This window comes from Heterocephalus glaber, unplaced genomic scaffold (assembly GCF_053883595.1).
Source record: "Heterocephalus glaber isolate CG9 unplaced genomic scaffold, H.glaber_assembly_v1.0 deba00001608, whole genome shotgun sequence".
In the NCBI taxonomy this organism is placed as follows: domain Eukaryota; kingdom Metazoa; phylum Chordata; class Mammalia; order Rodentia; family Bathyergidae; genus Heterocephalus; species Heterocephalus glaber.
In genome coordinates, this window is record NW_028258379.1 from 34,866,592 (window position 1) to 34,884,698 (window position 18,107).

At 37.5% G+C, this 18,107-nt stretch overlaps 1 protein-coding gene across 11 annotated transcripts in view; it reads left to right on the forward strand.

Annotated features, from left to right (window-relative positions):
- The window catches only part of Vrk1 (VRK serine/threonine kinase 1), a 96,340-nt gene that overhangs the window by 49,707 nt on the left and 28,526 nt on the right, over positions 1 to 18,107 (forward strand). For 7 of the 11 annotated variants that reach the window (XM_013066615.3, XM_021244523.2, XM_021244524.2 and 4 more), the window contains 6 exons: positions 1,795 to 1,903; positions 2,034 to 2,126; positions 4,222 to 4,354; positions 5,110 to 5,230; positions 6,205 to 6,263; positions 7,905 to 8,095. In XM_013066615.3, coding sequence (XP_012922069.1) covers positions 1,795 to 1,903; positions 2,034 to 2,126; positions 4,222 to 4,354; positions 5,110 to 5,230; positions 6,205 to 6,263; positions 7,905 to 8,095 — 706 coding nt within the window. The remainder of the gene's footprint in view (positions 1 to 1,794; positions 1,904 to 2,033; positions 2,127 to 4,221; positions 4,355 to 5,109; positions 5,231 to 6,204; positions 6,264 to 7,904; positions 8,096 to 18,107) is intronic. The other 4 variants (XM_013066619.3, XM_087195550.1, XM_087195548.1 and 1 more) reach the window with 1 other exon arrangement.

The window sequence follows — 18,107 nt, forward strand, 5'->3', positions numbered from 1 at the left end:
GAAATAACCTTTACTTTACTACTAAGTGATAGAGCCTTTCCCGAAGAATGTGGTAACAGTTTCTGTGCAATTTATAGTCATGCTTTAGTTGGCAGTTGTAATTTAGAATACTGAGGAAATTAAAGGGTTATCTGTGAATCTGAACAGAGACCTACCTAATGTAATTTTTAAGTAGATCTTATGTTGAAGTAAGCTATTTCATTTTATCCCTCTTTCATATTGTCAGCAGAGGTTGTATTTTTGTTGGTCAGATATTATTATATTAATTATACATATCATTTATTTGTAAAAGCAAACATGTCCATATGTCCTGATTTCATCTCTCCATCTTTCAAAACCTATTATACAAAGGAAACCAGAAAGTCAAAATTACTAGGCCCTCTATTATTTTAGAAGTCAGGGTGCCAAGAGATCTTACATAAAGGAATATATTTGCCACTAATTGTATGACTGTGGACAAGTAAGTCACTTTACCTTCATAGACATCAGTTATTTTATGTATTATAAGATATGTAGATAAGAGGAGCCCTGATTCTCTTTCAGTTAAAAAATGGGTAGAGGTTTTGTTTTGACAAACTGTCTTTCAATGTTAGGTCCTCCTTCCCTGTTGAACTTGCCATATTGTATTTTTATTGTAGAGTCCTACTGTATGTAAGTGGAATTTTTGTATCCTACTGACATTTATTTCAGTATATATAGTATAGTGGTTAAAAGTATGGCTCCACCATATTCGAGAAGACAAACTCTGCTGCTGAGAAGCAGTGACAGTTTGAGGTGTAAGTGTGTGAACACCCCTGAAGTTCTTAGAGGAGTGTGGTGTTCCTAGCACAATTCAGGGAGTGCTGGCTGCAGCGATGATCATGAGGACTCACCATCGTGTTTTATGCATCTTATGCATCTTAGGCATTTTCAGCATGGTCTTGGTTTTTGTCGATTTTTTGGGAATGATTTAACAACAGCTGGAATTGGGAAAACTGTTAAAGATAAAAGTGATCCTCGGAGCAAAAGCTGAACAGTTAACTGCAGATTAGTAGTAGTGCTTCGCAGAAGACTGAGTCCTAGAATTTGAGAGCTGGGAAAGAACAGGAAGGGTGAGTTACCACTTCCTCATTTTACTTCTGTGGAAATTGTGGCCCGAGGAAGTTGTATGGCTTGGCCAAGGTGACATAGCCAGTCTGTGACAAAACCAAAACTCCTCACAGTTATCCAGGATATTTGTTCTTCCCCACATTTTGGCCATCGAATATTTACTGCACAATCCTTTTAGATTTTTAAAAACAGTTTTATTGAATTTAGCTCTTTAACATCTCTTGATAGTCTTAATTTTTAACAGAATGTTGATTCTGCTGAATTGTGCCTTAAGAATAGAGAAACCTAGTCACAAGAAGGAAGCTAATATCTAGAAACATAAACCAGCTTTTACTACTAAAGTCAGTGCTCTCATTCAGATTTATTTTTTTATTAGAGATGAATCTTTTGGATTCTCTGTTGGCATTATCTTAAAATTGAACGTTGCCTACTGTAACTAGCCGAGACCAGGAAAAGGCCTTCTGGCTAAAACACAGGACAGGAAAGCACTGAATTCTTGAGATTTCTAATTGGAAGAAATTGTTTCAACTCTGTCTGTCTGTCTGTCTCCCTGTCTCTGTCTCTCTCTGTCTCTCTCTCTCTCTGTGAGAATACTGACTTACTAAATAGTGCCTTGAAAAAATGACTTTGGAAGCAGAGTACTCATGGCAAAGTAGGTTTTCCTGAATTACATTTTTTTCATTGACTTTTCTTGTTTGTCTACAGTTACAGGTTTATGATAATAGATCGCTTTGGGAGTGACCTTCAGAAAATATACGAAGCAAATGCCAAAAGGTTTTCTCGGAAAGCTGTCTTGCAGCTAAGCTTAAGAATTGTATGTGAGCTACATTCTTCTTGTCTTTTAAATACTGTTTTTACAGTAAAGACTAGCTTGTGTTGAAACTCGGTCCTCTGCTGGCTGGTGCTAGGTACTGCATTAATTTTATCTGTGACACTTCTTGTAGCTGGATGTCCTGGAGTACATCCATGAGCACGAGTACGTGCATGGAGATATCAAGGCCTCGAATCTTCTTCTGAGCTACAAGAACCCTGATCAGGTAGTTTTACAGCTTTAGTTTCTACTTTTTAAAACATGTCATTTGAAAACAGATACAGTTGCTCTGAACTCTTGAACCCACTCAGAAGTTTTACTTTTTGAAGTAGATACGGTAATAATAATATTTCTTCTTGACAGTTTTATCTAGTTAACATTCTACATTTTTGATGCAATTTGTTGGCACTTTATCAAGTTGGCTATTTTGCCCTAAATAATATTCAGAAGAAGTGCTTGTGATACAAAACGAATTTCAAATAGCTGTTTGGGGGTGGAAGCTTAAAATTATATAGTACACCAATGAATTATGTTTGCCTGTCTGCTTTGTCACTTTTTTTATTTCCTTTGTTCAAGAAATCCATCAAATGTAAGTGTTCTGTTACTTGGAAAATTTGGTCTTTAACATGTTGATTATTCAAATCAATTGGTTTACAGAGATATCTGAGCTGTCTAAATTTGTATACCCTTAGTGTTTGGAATTCAAATGTGCATTTTTTACTTTATTACATTCCCTTTGTAAATTTTACTTTGTTTAAGGGAAGGAGAAAAGCTAATGTTATTTTACTTTTTGGGGCAGTTTAGTTGGAGTAGACAGATCTGTACAATTTTCTTGTCGCTGTTGCATGGTTTTGGCAAAAATAAGGTCTGGTTGATACTCACAGTTGGGGCCCTGCAATGAATGTGTGGTCTCACTTCTTACTTGGTCTTATAACAAAGGCAGAGTTAAGTATTTTAAATGTGCTGGGTACTGTGATTATTATGTAATTATTTGCTGATCCTCTATGGCTTTTGGACCTGCTTTACCTGTTGTTTAGTTCTCCTTCTCTTGTGACCTCTTTCCTATCGTCTCCTGTGGTTGCTTGTGCCTCTCCTTTCAGTAAGGGTGCACATTGGGGTCTGGGAGTGCATGGAAGGGAGGGAGCTTGCTGACCTATGGCGCTGACGGGCAGGTCTGAAGGCGGCCACAGAGCTGGTTCAGCTCTTCCCAGCCATCTTGTCTCAGACGCTCCTCGGGTGAAAACAAAACATGTACAGGAACTTGGACAAAAATATCACTCGTGTCAGTCTGCACATGATTAAAACATACTGCGTTGGTTTATACGGAAATATTTTGCAGCTCTCATCTTTCCAGGTATTTGCTTTGGATGGGTGTACTTTTCCAGTATTCGATCTGTCCTTATAGTTTTACTTCACTTACCTGTTGTATTCACATGTGTACAATAGGTGAAACAAAAGAGAGCTAGATAGTGTTGTACACTACTAATCAGCCCACTTTCGTATGCCCACAGATATGTGCGTGTATAGTACTCAAACTTAGCCTTTATTATGAAGATGTTAATGTATAGTATTTGATGTATAGTATTTAATGTATAGTATTTGATGTTAATGTATAGTATTTAAACGTAGACAAGGACTTCATTTAAAAGTTCTTCCAATCATTATTATAATCTTTGAAATATTTTATGAATTTGGCATTCAATTATTTTACAAGTGACGAAACAGGAATAGAACAGTTGTTTCCTGTGTCACCTGTGTTGGCATTCTTACACTCAGTGGTCCCCTTTGTGGAAGATGTCAGTTGTATTACAACTTGTACTGGTGGTTTGCTTTATGCCCAGTTTTGTTTTAAACTATAGGAAAAAGTGTAAGATGTATAAGCCTTGCTCACATTGAGGAGAAAAGATTAATTACAAGTTTAGCACATACTTGTCTAGAAAAGTATACGAAGTCAAGTGATCCAATCTGGCCTATAGCACCATGATCATTTAACACTTACTAAGAGTAAAGAGTGTTGGGCTAAGCATGTAGCTCAGAGGTGCAGTCTTGCCCTGGGTTTAGTCGTCAGCACTCCAAGGGGAAGGAAGGGAGGAAGGGAATGAGAAGGAATGGAAGAAGGATAGATTTTTTAAAAAAATAGAAGTCAGTTTTCAAAATTGAATATTTGCTTTTGTGTGCATTTTGGATCTAACTTGATTGAAGCACTATGATTTGTCTTTGTAGGCGAATCGACTCTGAGATGACATTTTATTTCTATGTTTCGAAGTAGTATATGTGCAATGATTTCACCTCTAATTGCCTTAATCCCTGGAAATTTATAGGTGTATTTGGTAGATTATGGCCTTGCTTATCGGTACTGCCCAGAAGGAGTTCATAGGGAATATAAAGAAGATCCCAAAAGACGCCACGATGGCACTATTGAATTCACCAGCATTGACGCACACAACGGCGTGGGTACGTTGCCCGCACTGGCCTGACGATGCACTGCTAATGTTTCCAGCAGAATTCCTGTGTGATTCTTAATTATGCATAAATAAATAGAGATAAAAATCAGAAGAGGCAGGGTAGGATGGTAAAAGAGGGCAGAGGTTAAACTCCAGGAGCCTCTTGCATTTTCTCTCCCCTTCATCCTCCTGCCCTGCAGAGATAACCAAGACAGCTGTAGCAGCGAGGTATTTTATTCCTCTGCAGTGAGGATTTATTTGGGCTTTTATATAGCTTAATTGGAATATTGGTTAATTTTTCTTTTTGTCTTTTAGAGTCTGTAAGTTTCTTGTGTAACTACGGCTTTATAAAAGGTAGCTTTTATTTTGTCACGTGTTGTGATAGCTTATTTCTTCAGCAGCCATTTCTTTTTTCTCTACCAAAATAGTGTACGATCTGAAACACCCAGTTCTCTGGCCCTCTTAGTAGTAAAAAACACCTTTAATATCTTCATTTTTTCCAAAGATAGTATTAAATGTGTCATGGTTTTATAATACTTCCTAGACTGATTGTCTGAGTTTGAAATCCTAAAGCTTACCAGTTTGGATTTTAAAATAAATTGTTAGTTGGAGATAAAATAACTTATACTACTCAATGTTCAATACTTTTATTATATGGCTAGAAATATGATGAAAAAACAGACGTTAGAGTTGTTTTATAAGTGCTTGATTTCATACCTTACAACTTATTTTAGCATGTCGACTTTTCTCCTTTTGTACTTTTAGCCCCATCAAGACGTGGCGATTTGGAAATACTTGGTTATTGCATGATCCAGTGGCTTAGTGGCCATCTTCCTTGGGAAGATAATTTGAAGGATCCAAACTATGTTCGAGATTCCAAAATTAGGTAAAGGACAACTTGAATTATTTTTAGTAACATCATGAGAGGCACATATTTAGAGTCAGAACTTAACAGGAACTTAGTTTTAAGGGGTGCTAATGTAGAAGTAAGGAATTACTTACTCAATGGCAAGGCTCCTTGGACTTTTTTTTTTTTTTAAATATATATATTTATTGGTACAATTTAGGTATAAAATACATTTACATTTATCATTGGGTGTTTGTACCAGAACATGATGCATCTTAGTTTATATTTTTTCTCCCATTACCTGTGCACCCTTCACCCCCTCCACCCTTCCCTATCTACACAGAATTTGATTCCATTTTTTTCTCGTAATGTTTTTCTTTCCCTTCTTTCCTTTCCCCTTTCCCTTCCACCATCCCCAAACCCTTGGACCTTTTCTTATTTCAAATTATCAGTTATTGATTTTAATCATTTTCATCCTTATTTACACTTTCAGTTTCTCACACTAGAGAAACTATTTGGTATTTACACACGTGTGTCCTATTTATTTCACTTAAGAGTATGGCCTCAATATGCATCCATTTAGCTATAAATGTCTCTAGTTTCTCATTCTTTATGGTTGAGTAGTACTCCATTTTATGACATTGGCATAGGAAAAGACTTTATGAACAAATCTTTAGTAGCACAGGAGCTAGCACAAAGAATCAACTACTGGGATCTCATCATATTAAAAAGCTTCTGCACTGCAAGAGAAACTACCAAGAGAGCTAAGAGACAACCTACAATGTGGGAAGAAATATTTAGCAGCTGTAGCTCAGGCAAAGGTCTACTATCAAGAATATGTAAAGAACTGAAAAAAATCAGACCTCCCAAATTCAAAGATCCTTGGACTTCAGTTCGGTTTGGGAGAATGTCTGTAAGCATATTTCAGTGTAACGCCATGTTGCTTAATGGTTCTAAGTATTAATATCCTATCATAGCAAGCTTTAAGTAACTCTTTCTTTAATTTTTAACAGATACAGAGACAATATTGCAAGTTTGATGGAAAAATGTTTTCCTGAGAAAAGCAAGCCAGGTAGGAGTAACTTTTTAAATGTTCATAAGAAGTTTGCTTTCTGGGAGGAAAAAGACTTGATATCCATGAAGTATCCCTTCATGTAAGAAACGTAGGCATTTTAAACTGTAATTAGTATAATCTCATTAAAAAAGCACATCCCTTTCCAGAGGTGTGTTGTTAAATGAATATTTGAACCTCTTTGAGTTGTTCAGTGCTTTTGGAATAGGAAGCAGAAGTCATTCCCATGTTCAGCTGGTGTTCCTGAGGCTGGACTGTGGCCTAAGGAGTACATCAGTGAATGAGGCAGTCGGGCCCCTGCCCTCATGGAGCTAACGTGCTAGTAGGGACTGAGAGGAAGTAAACGGATGAGTGAATTTTGCAGTATGTTAGGACATACTGCTGTGGGAAAGTGAACGGGAAGTGGGATGAGGGGTGTGGACATGGGCTTGGGAGTGCAGCGGGGAGAGAACTGAAGTTGTACATAGAGCAGCTGGGGCAGCCTCACTCCGGAGGGGCAGCAGTGGGAGTGAGCTGTGTGGAGTCTGGTGGGAGAGTGTCCTAGGTGGCATGTGGGGCCCTCATGGATTTGAGGAGTGCATACTGGGGCATCACGAGGGCCATGGGTGAAGTTGTGAGTGAAGGTGGACAGCTTTGCCCTTTTCTTCCCTCAGAGGGAAAGTTGTCAATATTTGGCCAGATACAGAGATACTGTTTGAGGTGTTTTGTAGATCCCATCCATCAGATTAAGAAAGTGTAAGGTTAGGATGTTTTCCTTCCCTGCTGTATCCCAAGTGTCTAGAACAGTGACGGGCACATAGTGGGTGCTTAAATATTTGAAGTACTGAACACATGTCTGTTGTGTGTGTGTGGCACTGACGAGATGTCTTGATGCACTGGAAGTGGGGAGGGAAGAAGAGAAGATCCAAGGAAGACTGACTTAGATTTTGGCTTGAGTGAGAAGAATGCCAGTCTCAGTAACTGAGATAGGGGAAACTTCAGGAAGCAGGTTTTGGGGTTGGGTTAGGAGTTTGGATTGGGATTTGTTGGAATTTGAGGTGACCATTATGTGGCAGTGAATATGTAAGTCCAGAGGTCAGAGGGAAGAGCTGTTTGTGCTCATTGGCCCAACAGTGGATTTTTAATATTGAGAAGTGTTGATCTCGACTGGTAGGATTTCTATGAAGGATGTGGTTCTGCTCCGTGTGCAGTAAACCTTTTATCATTCAGAAGCCAATTTTTCTCTTCTTTGGAAAAATAGGGCCTTGCTTCATTCCTTAATCTCTTTTCTGATTTACACAAAGAAGACAACTGTTACATAACTCTTAGCTTGTATTTCCCCAAAATTCTGGCTATGATATTCATTGTTTTATGAATCTTTTTCTAGGTCCTTTTGTATTTTTTTATAGCTTTAAAGCTAAAAGTTACTTTTTATGCATATTTGAAAGTTTTATTATGTATTCTCTCCTATTGGTTCTCACAGTTAACAAATTGAGTTTTATATTGTATCTCAAATTTTTAAATTTTACTTATCTGTCAATTCCTGAATTCAACAAGTGATTGAACAAAAATTCATAACTATATGATTGCATTCTAATTTTACTATGATCCTGAATTATTTTCCTAGAAGTAAGACGTACGTGTATCAACTTTGTGATTAAGTTATTCTTCTAGGTGAAATTGCTAAATACATGGAAGCTGTGAAATTACTGGATTATACTGAGAAGCCTTTTTATCAGAAGTTCCGCGATATTCTTTTGCAAGGACTAAAAGCTGTAGGGAGTAAGGATGACAGCAAACTGGACCTCAGCATTGTGGAGAATGGAAGTTTGAAAGCAAAAGCAGTAGCAAAGGTGAGTTTTGTTCCTCAGTTATCCTTTGAGCTTCTTGAGAGTATAATTGCAACGAATACTAATTTTTAAGAAGTAAAATAATTGCTCAGTGAAGAAAATAACAGATTGCTTGGCAATTAAATATCACCACTATGTGATTGCAAACTTTTTATGGTAACAAAATAATGTGTAGAGGGTTGTAGAAAAATAGATGTGTATATATTTCTTATGTCTAGTAACAAGTTGCTAAACATCTAAAATGATTTTAACTTGAAGTACTGATACCTGGCGATGGAGATTTTGATGAGACATTAAATTAATAATTTATATATTCTTTTCTCTCAAGTCACCCGTTAGTGTTGGTATTGTCTCTCAGTTTTCCCTTGTTTACGGGTATGGTCAAAGTGCTTACCATTAGAAAACTTCTTTTCATTGGTTTGGAGTATCTACCATTTGAACTTATTTTACTTTTTAATGTCAGATATATCTACATATAAGAGGATTAATTTTTGGAGAGAAATATTAAATAGTAACTTACAGAACTATGTGCACACATGCAAAGAACTGCTATCACTTTAAAATTTATAGGTGTACATTAACTTATTAATTTTTTGTTAATTTTGCTAGTTTATTGGTAAATGTACTGACTTCTTTTATTATCTGAAATTATTTAATAAAACTATTAGCTATTTTTGTATGGGAAAGAAAAATTACTTTTAGAAAAGAATACTTTTCACATTATTGATCATTTTTAGTGTTAACTCTGTAAAATCCAGTAGATTTCCTTAGAACTCTCCTATCCTCAACTAGGAGAAAAGGCTTAAAAACAAAGTGTCTTAAAATCAGAAGCAGCCAGGGCCAGGGATTTAGCTCAGGGGTTTTGCCTCCTGCTGCACAAGTGCAAGGACCCGAGTTTGTTCCCCGGTACCAAAAAAAAAAAAATCAGAAGCAGCCTATTAAATGATTTGTGTAAATCTTTAACTTACAAAGCAGGTAGGAATTTCAACATTGTATCATGAATTTTACCTTCTTGACAAATATGTGATTCCTTTCACAAGTTCTTTTCATTGCATCTGCTCCCATTTTGTGGTCCACAGGGTGCCAGAAAGCCAGCTCCAGGTTTGAAATGAGGAAGGTCAGGTGGAAGCCTGAGTTGACTTTTTCAGTTGACTTACTGTCTGCATACATGCTTAAACGTGCAGCATGCATTTTGTTGCTCAGGACGGATTTCTTTGCATTAATGTAGCTAGCTTCTGTATGATGTTTTTCTCTAAAGTTTCACTGACGGAGAAGTAAAGGTCTCTGCCACAGTGAGAACTTGTCTAGAGCAGTTCGCCATTCCATTTCAAATCCCTGTAGTTTGAACCTGCATGCTGGAGAAAATGTGGTTTCTGCAGGTTGGCTGACTTTACACCTGAATAGGTCAGTCTGCTGCGGAGCTAACATCTGTGACCTTATCAATTCTTGTGTCCTTGGCTGGCTCACGAGGCTGGAAATTTCCTGTTGGATCATCCCTACCCGTGTAAAGCTTCAGTTAAGGTGAAATAAATTACTATGCCAAGATGCACTGTTAGGAGATTTGCTTTGTTAGTTTACTGTGTTTTGTATACTCATTGCTGACGTGCAGCTATTTATGTGGCAAAAGAAATTATTAAAAGTTAAGATTAGGTTAGGTAAGATCATGAAGCTGCATGATTGCCATGTAGTTGAAGCTGAATGTGGTTGTCTTTTTGTTTATAAAGTGAAATAGTTGGATATTACCAGTTTTATTTTAAGATTTTTTTCTCTTATTTTCAAGCCAGAAAACATTTTTTTCCCTAATAAATTGAAAATGCTTTCATTTAAAATAGATAGAAGCAGACCTCCATTGATTGAAAAGTTGGGGGCTCCTTTCAAGTAAAAGGTTTTTCCTTTGAGAAATTATATGCTATCTCCTTTTTAGTAGTTCATTCTATAGTTCTGTTGTCTTTTTTTCCTCCAGTTACCAGGAAGCTCAGAAACACAATAATCATTTACATGTTTGCTCTCTTTTCCTTGCTCTTAATTTTTTAAATTATGAAGTATATGTGCTTTGTATTTATCAGATTGACATCTCTTTTTGAAAGAGGTAGGTTTAATTAATTCATTATATTTCTTTTTAGGCTTCTTAGGAGAAGTCCTTTACCCTAAATTTATAGGAATTGATTAACAGTGGAATGAAGCAAAGCTTTTGTCCATTTTTTTTTTTTTTTTTGGTACTTGTGGTTGATTTGGTGCAGCCTATTTGGAAAGTAGAGTGAAATGTGAATTTGCCAACTTGGAAATGTGTTCAGTCCAGTAGTCAAGGAGTTCTATTTAGATCACAAAACTTTGGAATGTTGTAAGCCTGAAGAAGGAAGAGATCAAGTATAAATCTGCCTGTAAAAATACAAAGCCGGAGATTTTCATTGTTGATTACAACTAAACACTTTTCATGAGAATCTGGCAGTGCATTGCAGTAGTTACTGGATTTAGTGTGTACTCTTAAATCAAATTCAATAGTTATTGTATAAGGCCTGATTTATGTACCTGGTCTTTGCTACGTCCCTGGGGCTACAAAGATCAGTAACACAGAGTCCCATCCTTAAAGAATTCCTCTCTATCCCTTCCAGGCTAGGAAGAGCTTAATTTACTGGAAGGAGCTCATTGAGTTAAAAGGACATTAATACTTCCATTAGCTGTTTTCTTCTAGGGTTTGATTAAGTTGCCTGCCCAACTCAACAGAAAAGCACTGTTGGTTGGAATTGCTGGAGTCTTGTCTCTAGGGATTCATCCAGTAGATCTAAGTGTGGCCCAGCAGTTTGCCTTTTGGTTTTTAGTTTCTGACAGTGAGTATTGTCCCTGTGCGTCATGTGCACATGCCCTTCTTTCCTTCCACCCTGTTCTATCTAGTTTTTAAATTTTATTTTTTAGTTATTTTAATTGGTCTTTCTAGAGCTTCTCTGAAAAATCATCAGCCATCATTGAGTAAATCTCTGCTGGCAATCAGCCTACAACAAGGTACAGTGTTGAAGAAGAGCAAAGGTCTTCCCTGGCCAGTCGTAGCCCGCAGCTGCTCTGGTGGATGGTTTGGCCTTTCCCTTTCTGATGTGACGACACCTCATGTGGTGTTTATCCCATGCAGCCCATAGCTTCGGTCAGATCTCCCTAAATGCACACTCTGATTTGGGCAAAAACCTGTCCACCGTGTTAACATGATACTGTAGTCGAGATAAACTGCATTTTCATGGTGTGAGCTTAGATCGTCAAAGTTGATAGAATATAATCTGTTTCCTAACGGCTTGGGCGTGGTACTGTATCAGCTCTGTGTCGTGTTAGTGTTCACCAATGCTTTCCTGCAGGTCCATTTTCATTTCTTTGTTTTGAACCTCCCTTATTTGACTGAAGTTTGTCAGATAGGCTTTTTACCCATCAATCTTTGAGATTATTACATATGCACAGAAGGATGCAAAAATAAGTGTGGAATTTGAACTTTACGGAGGGAACATATGCATTTAAGCATCACCCCAGTCAAGATACGGATCATTACCAGAATTAATTTTGCCATTTAAAACAAATTCATAGGAGCAACACCCTAAGTGTGTGCTCTTGTGTTTTTGATTCAGTTTTATGTCTGAGCTTCTGTGGGGTTGCATATGAGGAGACGGACGACTTTCTGTTGCTGCTGTGTGCTATTATATTTTGACTATGATTATAGTTTAGTTGTCCCTCGTATTATTGGTAGACATTTGAATTGTTTCCACTTTTGGACAGTTATAATAATGTTAACAGCACGGTTCCTTTTGAGAAACATATATTTATTTCAGATTAGATGTATATGTACTGGAATTGCTGAGGGATAGGACGTAACATAATGTTCAGCTTTAGTAGGTCCTAGCCAGTTTTCCAAATTTGCTATCTCATTTTATACTCCCACTGGCACTTTATGAGAGTTTCAATTGCTCACTGACACTACCTATTGCATTATATTTAATTTTATCTATTTTTAGTGGATGTGCTCTGATTTTTTTTTTATGGTTTGAATTTGATTTCTGTGAAGAATACTGATTTTGAACAACTTTTTGTATGTTCACTGGCTGTATCTTTTTTTTAGTGTGTGTGTTTGTGTGAACTACATTTGATTTTTTTTCCTTTCTTATTTACAAAAATGTGCATTGTCAACTTCCTTTTGGTTTTCCAGAGTTTAGTACTGTGTATGTACAAGTATATGTACTTTTGTATGTACTGCAGGTACCATCTTCAAGTCTGTGATTTATCTTTTTACTCTCTTAACACATCTTTTAATAAACAGAAATTCTTCATTTCAATGAAGCCCAGTTCACCAGTTTTTTTCTTGTTTGTATATGGTTACTGCTTTTTGTATTCTATTTAGGGAAATTTTGTCTACCTTAGGGATCATGAAGGTGTTACCTTATCATCAAGAAATTTTGCCACATTTAGACCCAAACTTAAGTTGATTTTGTGCGCGATGTGAGTTGATATTTGTTTCCTCTTGGTAGATATCTAGTTGATCTGAGGCATTTACTGAAAAGGTTGTCATGTTCCTGGAGCACTGTAGCAGGTTCTGAGAGCCATGTGTTGGGTCTGTTCTGCATATCATATTCTGTACACTGGCTACTACTGGCTTTATTGTTATATCTGATAGTGTAAATCCTCCAACTTTGTTCTTTAGGCTTATGCTGTGCTAGGGCACATGCCTGTAATCTCAGCTATTTTAAGGCTGAGGTAGGAGAATCTCAAGTTAGAGGCCATCCTGAGCAACTTAGTGAGCCTCTGTATCAACAACACAAACAATAAATGAAAAGGACTTGGGATATAGTTCAGTGCTCCCTGGGTTTAATCCCCAATTCCTCCAAAAAAAGAAAAAAAAAAAACACATTGTCAGTGCTGTTCTTAGCTCCTCTTCATTCCCATATAAATTTTAGAATTAATTATTAATTTCCACAAAAATACTTAGGGGGATTTTGATTGAAATTTCAAAATTGACATCTTTAAAATATGCCCTTCCATGAGAATGATTTATTCTTATCTTTATTTAGATACTCTTTTAGTAATCTCAGTCATGTTTGCAGTTTTCTATGTCTGCAGAGATCACACACACTTGCCATCTCTGTTTTCTTCTAATGGTCTTATGGTTTAGATCCAAAATGTCCCCAGAAGTCTCGTGTATTAAGAGAGGCTTTTGGAAGGTCATTGGGTTGTAGGGCTGTTCCATTCATCAGTAGATTAATCTGAATGCCGTTAAGAGGTGGGGCCTTGTTGAAGTGGGTCCCTGGGCTGTGACCAGGAAAGGTCTGCTCTTGTCTCTGGCTTCTTCCTTCCCGAGCTCAGCTTCCTGGCTGCTATGGGGTGAGCAGCTGTCCTTCACTGTACCCATCCACCATGCTGTTTCTGCCTTGTAGCCAGCATGGACTGAATTCCTCACAACTGTGAGCCAGATTAAACCTTTTCTCTTTTAAGTTGTAAATGTCTTGCATTGTGTCTCAATGACAGGAAAGGTGACTAAGAAGATGGCTTAGTTCTTATTCTTTTGCATTATTTGTGGTTATCTCAGCTTTCCTTCATGTCATCCAGCTGTCAACTATGTCTGCTGTTTGCTATTTTTAATGTATTAGTACTATGATGAATATTGTTGTTTAGATCTAGTGTTTCTTGTTATTATTTTTTTCTCTTTTTAAAAAAATTCCCTCATTTTAAAATGTTATTTTTATTTTTAATTAAGATTTCATTTTTAATATTATGTTTTAGCCACTGATGCATTTTATGAAATTTTCTTTTTTGGGAGAGAACTGTGTTCTCTTTCACAGTGCAGTCTTCAGCTACCTTTCACATGCTATGAATATTTTTTATTTTCTTCTTTTGTCCTTTAGTATTTCAACTTTCTGGCCATGATTTTTCTCTTCATCTTCCTTGTATTGAGTAGAGATAGTTTTATATGAACTGGTCAGATTATTGTATTTGTTAATCTTTGACTTTCCCATCTTATGAGGCTGTTTTTCTTTTCCTCTGCTACGGTTTAGATCTAAAATGTACCCCCAAAGCCTCATGTGTTTGGAAGGTGACTGAATCAGAGGCACTACACCTCACCAGTGGAAACCAATGGTTTCACAGCTGCCTTGCAGACTGGAGGCGGGGTCTGGCTGGAGGCGGTCTTGGGGCGTGGCCTGGGGCATCTCCCTCCCCAGCTCCTCCCCTCTCTCTTCTTCCTGGATGCTGTGATGTGAGCAGCTGTCCTCCATCAGACTTTTACACCGTGCCATTTCCCCCTCCAAGCCAGCCATCCATGCACGGACTAAGATCTCTGAAACTACTAGCCAAAATAAACCTTTCCTCCTTTAAGTTGTGGGTGGGGGCGTCGGGTCTTGTGTCTCAGTGGTGAGAAAGTGGCTAAGACATCCTCATAGTTTGGACTTGAGGGATTTGGATTGCTTAAAGGGGCACATTTGAGGACGATCTTGTGAGCCGTAGACCACATTATCTGTTTTTCCCCAGTAGTTGCTTCCATTCTCTTCCTAGCTGTAAGAGGCAAAAATCTCAGTCATTATTTTGGGATATTAGTTAATTCCTAGTGGCTTTAGGTCTTTTACGTTTTCTTATTTATTTTCTCTTTAGTCATCTGTTCCTGGTAATTCCCTATTTATTGTTGAAGAAATTTATGAATTATTTTGATTATTCTGCTCTTTATCCAGGCTTCTTCCAAGCAGGAAAGAACCAAACTGCAGGTCTTGCTTCTGGTGGGTCACTGGAAATTGGGAAGGCCTCCTTTCTTTGAAGGGGCTTTCTGAGTCTTGTTTTCCATGCTCTCTGACTGGCACCTCTTAGTTGGAGGTTGCTGGTGAAAAATTTCAGAATGGTATTGATTCACATTCTTTTCCCTGGGTGGTTCAGTGTGTACAGGCCACATGTTGCTTCCGAGAAGTGTCTGGCGGACTCGTTGGTCATCACTTTGAAAGTTGTAGCATGAAAGAAACTTGTTGCCACTTCTGCTTGTTGCTGAAGCATTTCTTAATTGATTATTTTGGGCTCATTTCTTCAGGTTTTGGTGGGAGGAAGCTGTGAAATCTTATCCCCCAACTGTCCCCACTCTTCTGTTGTAACACATTTTAGCTTGTGTGTGAACATTTAGAGTTAATTAGAACCTGTGTCCTTTTCCCACAAGAGTAAACCCTCACAGCCCCTCACAAACCACCGCTCATATTATGTCCATCTGAGATTCTAGCCATAGCGGGTATTTTGTACACTGTATTGTTAGTTATTTAGGGTTAATGAGTCTAACTGATACTTTTGCTAACCATGTTTGTCTTGTTTTCTGTACACTCTTGGGTTCATTTTTCAGAGTTTATGCTCAAGAAATTTTTTTTTAAAGAGCCTAAGAATAGTAAGTTGTTTGAATCCTGGGAAGTTCAAAAATGTCTATATTTTGCTCTAGTTGGAGAATAATTTGGCCATATAATGAGTTCTTAATTTGAAGACATCACTTTGTTGTCTGCTAGCGTTGTTTTGTTCATTTTTATTTCTTATTAGATTTCTATTCACTCTTGAAGCTTCTTGCTCTTTTTTTTTTAAATTTTATTTTACTGGTACATTTTAGGTGTACAATATAGTGACATTCATCAGTGGAAATTTGCAACTTTACGTAATTTTTCTTGGTTCCTATTTTTCCCCATTCCCTTGCTTTTCCTTCAACCCCTCAGTCCCTCCCTATTTACAAAGACTTTGTTTCCATTTTTTCATTTTCTCATATTAATTCCACTCCTTTCTTTCCTTTCCCCTACCCCTTCCACTTCCCCTTCCCCTTTGCCTCTTTTCTTCCTATTTCACATTATCTATTATACCTTTTAGTCCTTATTTACACTTTCAGGTTCTCACACCAGAGAAACTATTTGGTATTTACACATGTGTGTCCTGTTTATTTCACTTAAGAGTATGGCCTCAATGTGCATCCATTTAGCTGTAAATGTCTCTAATTTCTCATTTTTAATGGATGAGTAGAACCTTATTGTATTTAAAAAAACGCTTTTTTTTTTTCTTCCTTAAATTCTTTCATTGGTATATTTTAGGTATACAATACATTTACACATATCATTGGGAATTGTACCTTTACATGATGTATCTTGGTTCTTATTTTTTCCCCATTCCCTGCCCTCCCTTCACCCCCTCCACCCTTTCCTATTTATAAAGACTTTGTTTCCTTTTTTTCCATTTCTCATAATTTTTCCTTTCCCTTCTTTCCTTTCCCCTACCCTTCCACTTCTCCTACGCCTTTGGACCTTTTCTTCCTATTTTGCATTATCGATATTCATTCTAATCATTGGTACATTTTAGGTATACAATATAATGACATTCATCATTGGAAATTTGCACCTTTACATAATCTTTCTTGGTTCTTATTTTTCCCTGTTCCCCTGCCCTCCTTTCAACCCCTCCATCCCTCCCTATTTACAGAGACTTTATTTCCATTTTTTATTTTCTCACATTAGTTCCATTCCCTTCTTTCCTTTCCCCTACCCCTCTCATTTCCCCTTCCCCTTTGCCCCTTCCTATTTCACATTATCTATTATACCTTTCAGTCCTTATTTACACTTTCAGTTTCTCACACTAGAGAAACTATTCAGTATTTACACATGTGTGTCCTGTTTATTTCACTTAAGAGTATCACCTGTGCATCCATTTAGCTATAAATGTCTCTTAATTTCTCAGTTTTTATGGCTGAGTAGTACTCCATTTTATAAAAACCCCCCACAATTTCTTTATCCAGTCTCCAGTTGATGGGCATTTGGGCTGCTTCCAAGTTTTAACTATTACAAATTGTGCTGCTATGAACATGGATGCACATATATCACTGTGGTATGATTCTTTTAATTCTTTTGGGAAGATCCCCAGCAGGGGAACAGCTAGGTCAAATGAGACTTCCAGTCCTAGTTCTTTGAGGTATCTCCATACTGATTTCCACAGTGGTTGCACCAGTCTACACTCCCACCAGCAGTGGAGCAGTGTTCCTCTTTCCCCACAGCCCCGCCAGCATTTGTTATTGGTTCATTTCATGATAGCAGCCATTCTTTCTGGAGTGAAGTGGAATCTCAGCGTTGTTTTCATTTGCATCTCTCAAATGATCAGTGATGTTGAACATTTTTTCATATGTTTATTTGCTGTTTCCACTTCTTTGTTTGAGAAATGTCTGTTCATTTCAGATGCCCATTTTTGGATTGGGTCTTTAAATTTGGGAGGTCTGATTCTTTTAAGGTCTTTATAGATTTGAGATAGTAGAACTTTGTCTGAGGGACAGCTGGTGAAAATTAATTCCCACATTGTGGGTTGTCTCTGCACACTGCTGGTGGTTTCTCTTGCTGTGCAGAAGCTTTTTAATAAGAAGAGATCCCACTCATTGATTGCTTGTGCTAGTTCACAGGCAACTGAGGTTTTGTTCATAAAATCTTTTCCCACACCGATGTCTTCAAGAGTTCTACCTAACCTCTGTTCCAGCCGATTCAGCGTTTCTGTTTTAATATTTAGGTCTTTCATCCATTTCAATTTTAGTTTAGTGCATGGTGAGAGACATAGGTCTAGTTTTAATCTTTGACAAGTTGAAACCCAGTTTTTCCAGCACCATTTATTAAAGAGGCTATCTTTCCTCCAGTGAGGGTGTTTGGCTCCTTTATTGAAGATGAGGTGGCTAAAGTGTGTCTGGAGTTGTTTCTGCATCTTCTAATCTGTTCCACTGGTCCTCAGGTCTGTTTCTTTGCCAGTACCATGCTGTTTTTATCACAGTAGCTTTGTAGTACAGTTTCAAGTTGGGGGTTGTGATACCCCCTGCCACGTCTCTTTTGCCTAGAATTGCTTTTGCTATTCTGAGTCTCTTTTTGTTCCAAATGAATTTTTGGATTGTCTTCTCAAGGTCTGTGAAGTATGCTGCTGGGATTTCAATTGGGATTGCATTGAATCTATATAGCAGTTTTGGAAGTATGGCCATTGTCACTATGTTGATCCTTCCTACCCAGGAGCCAGGGGATGTTTG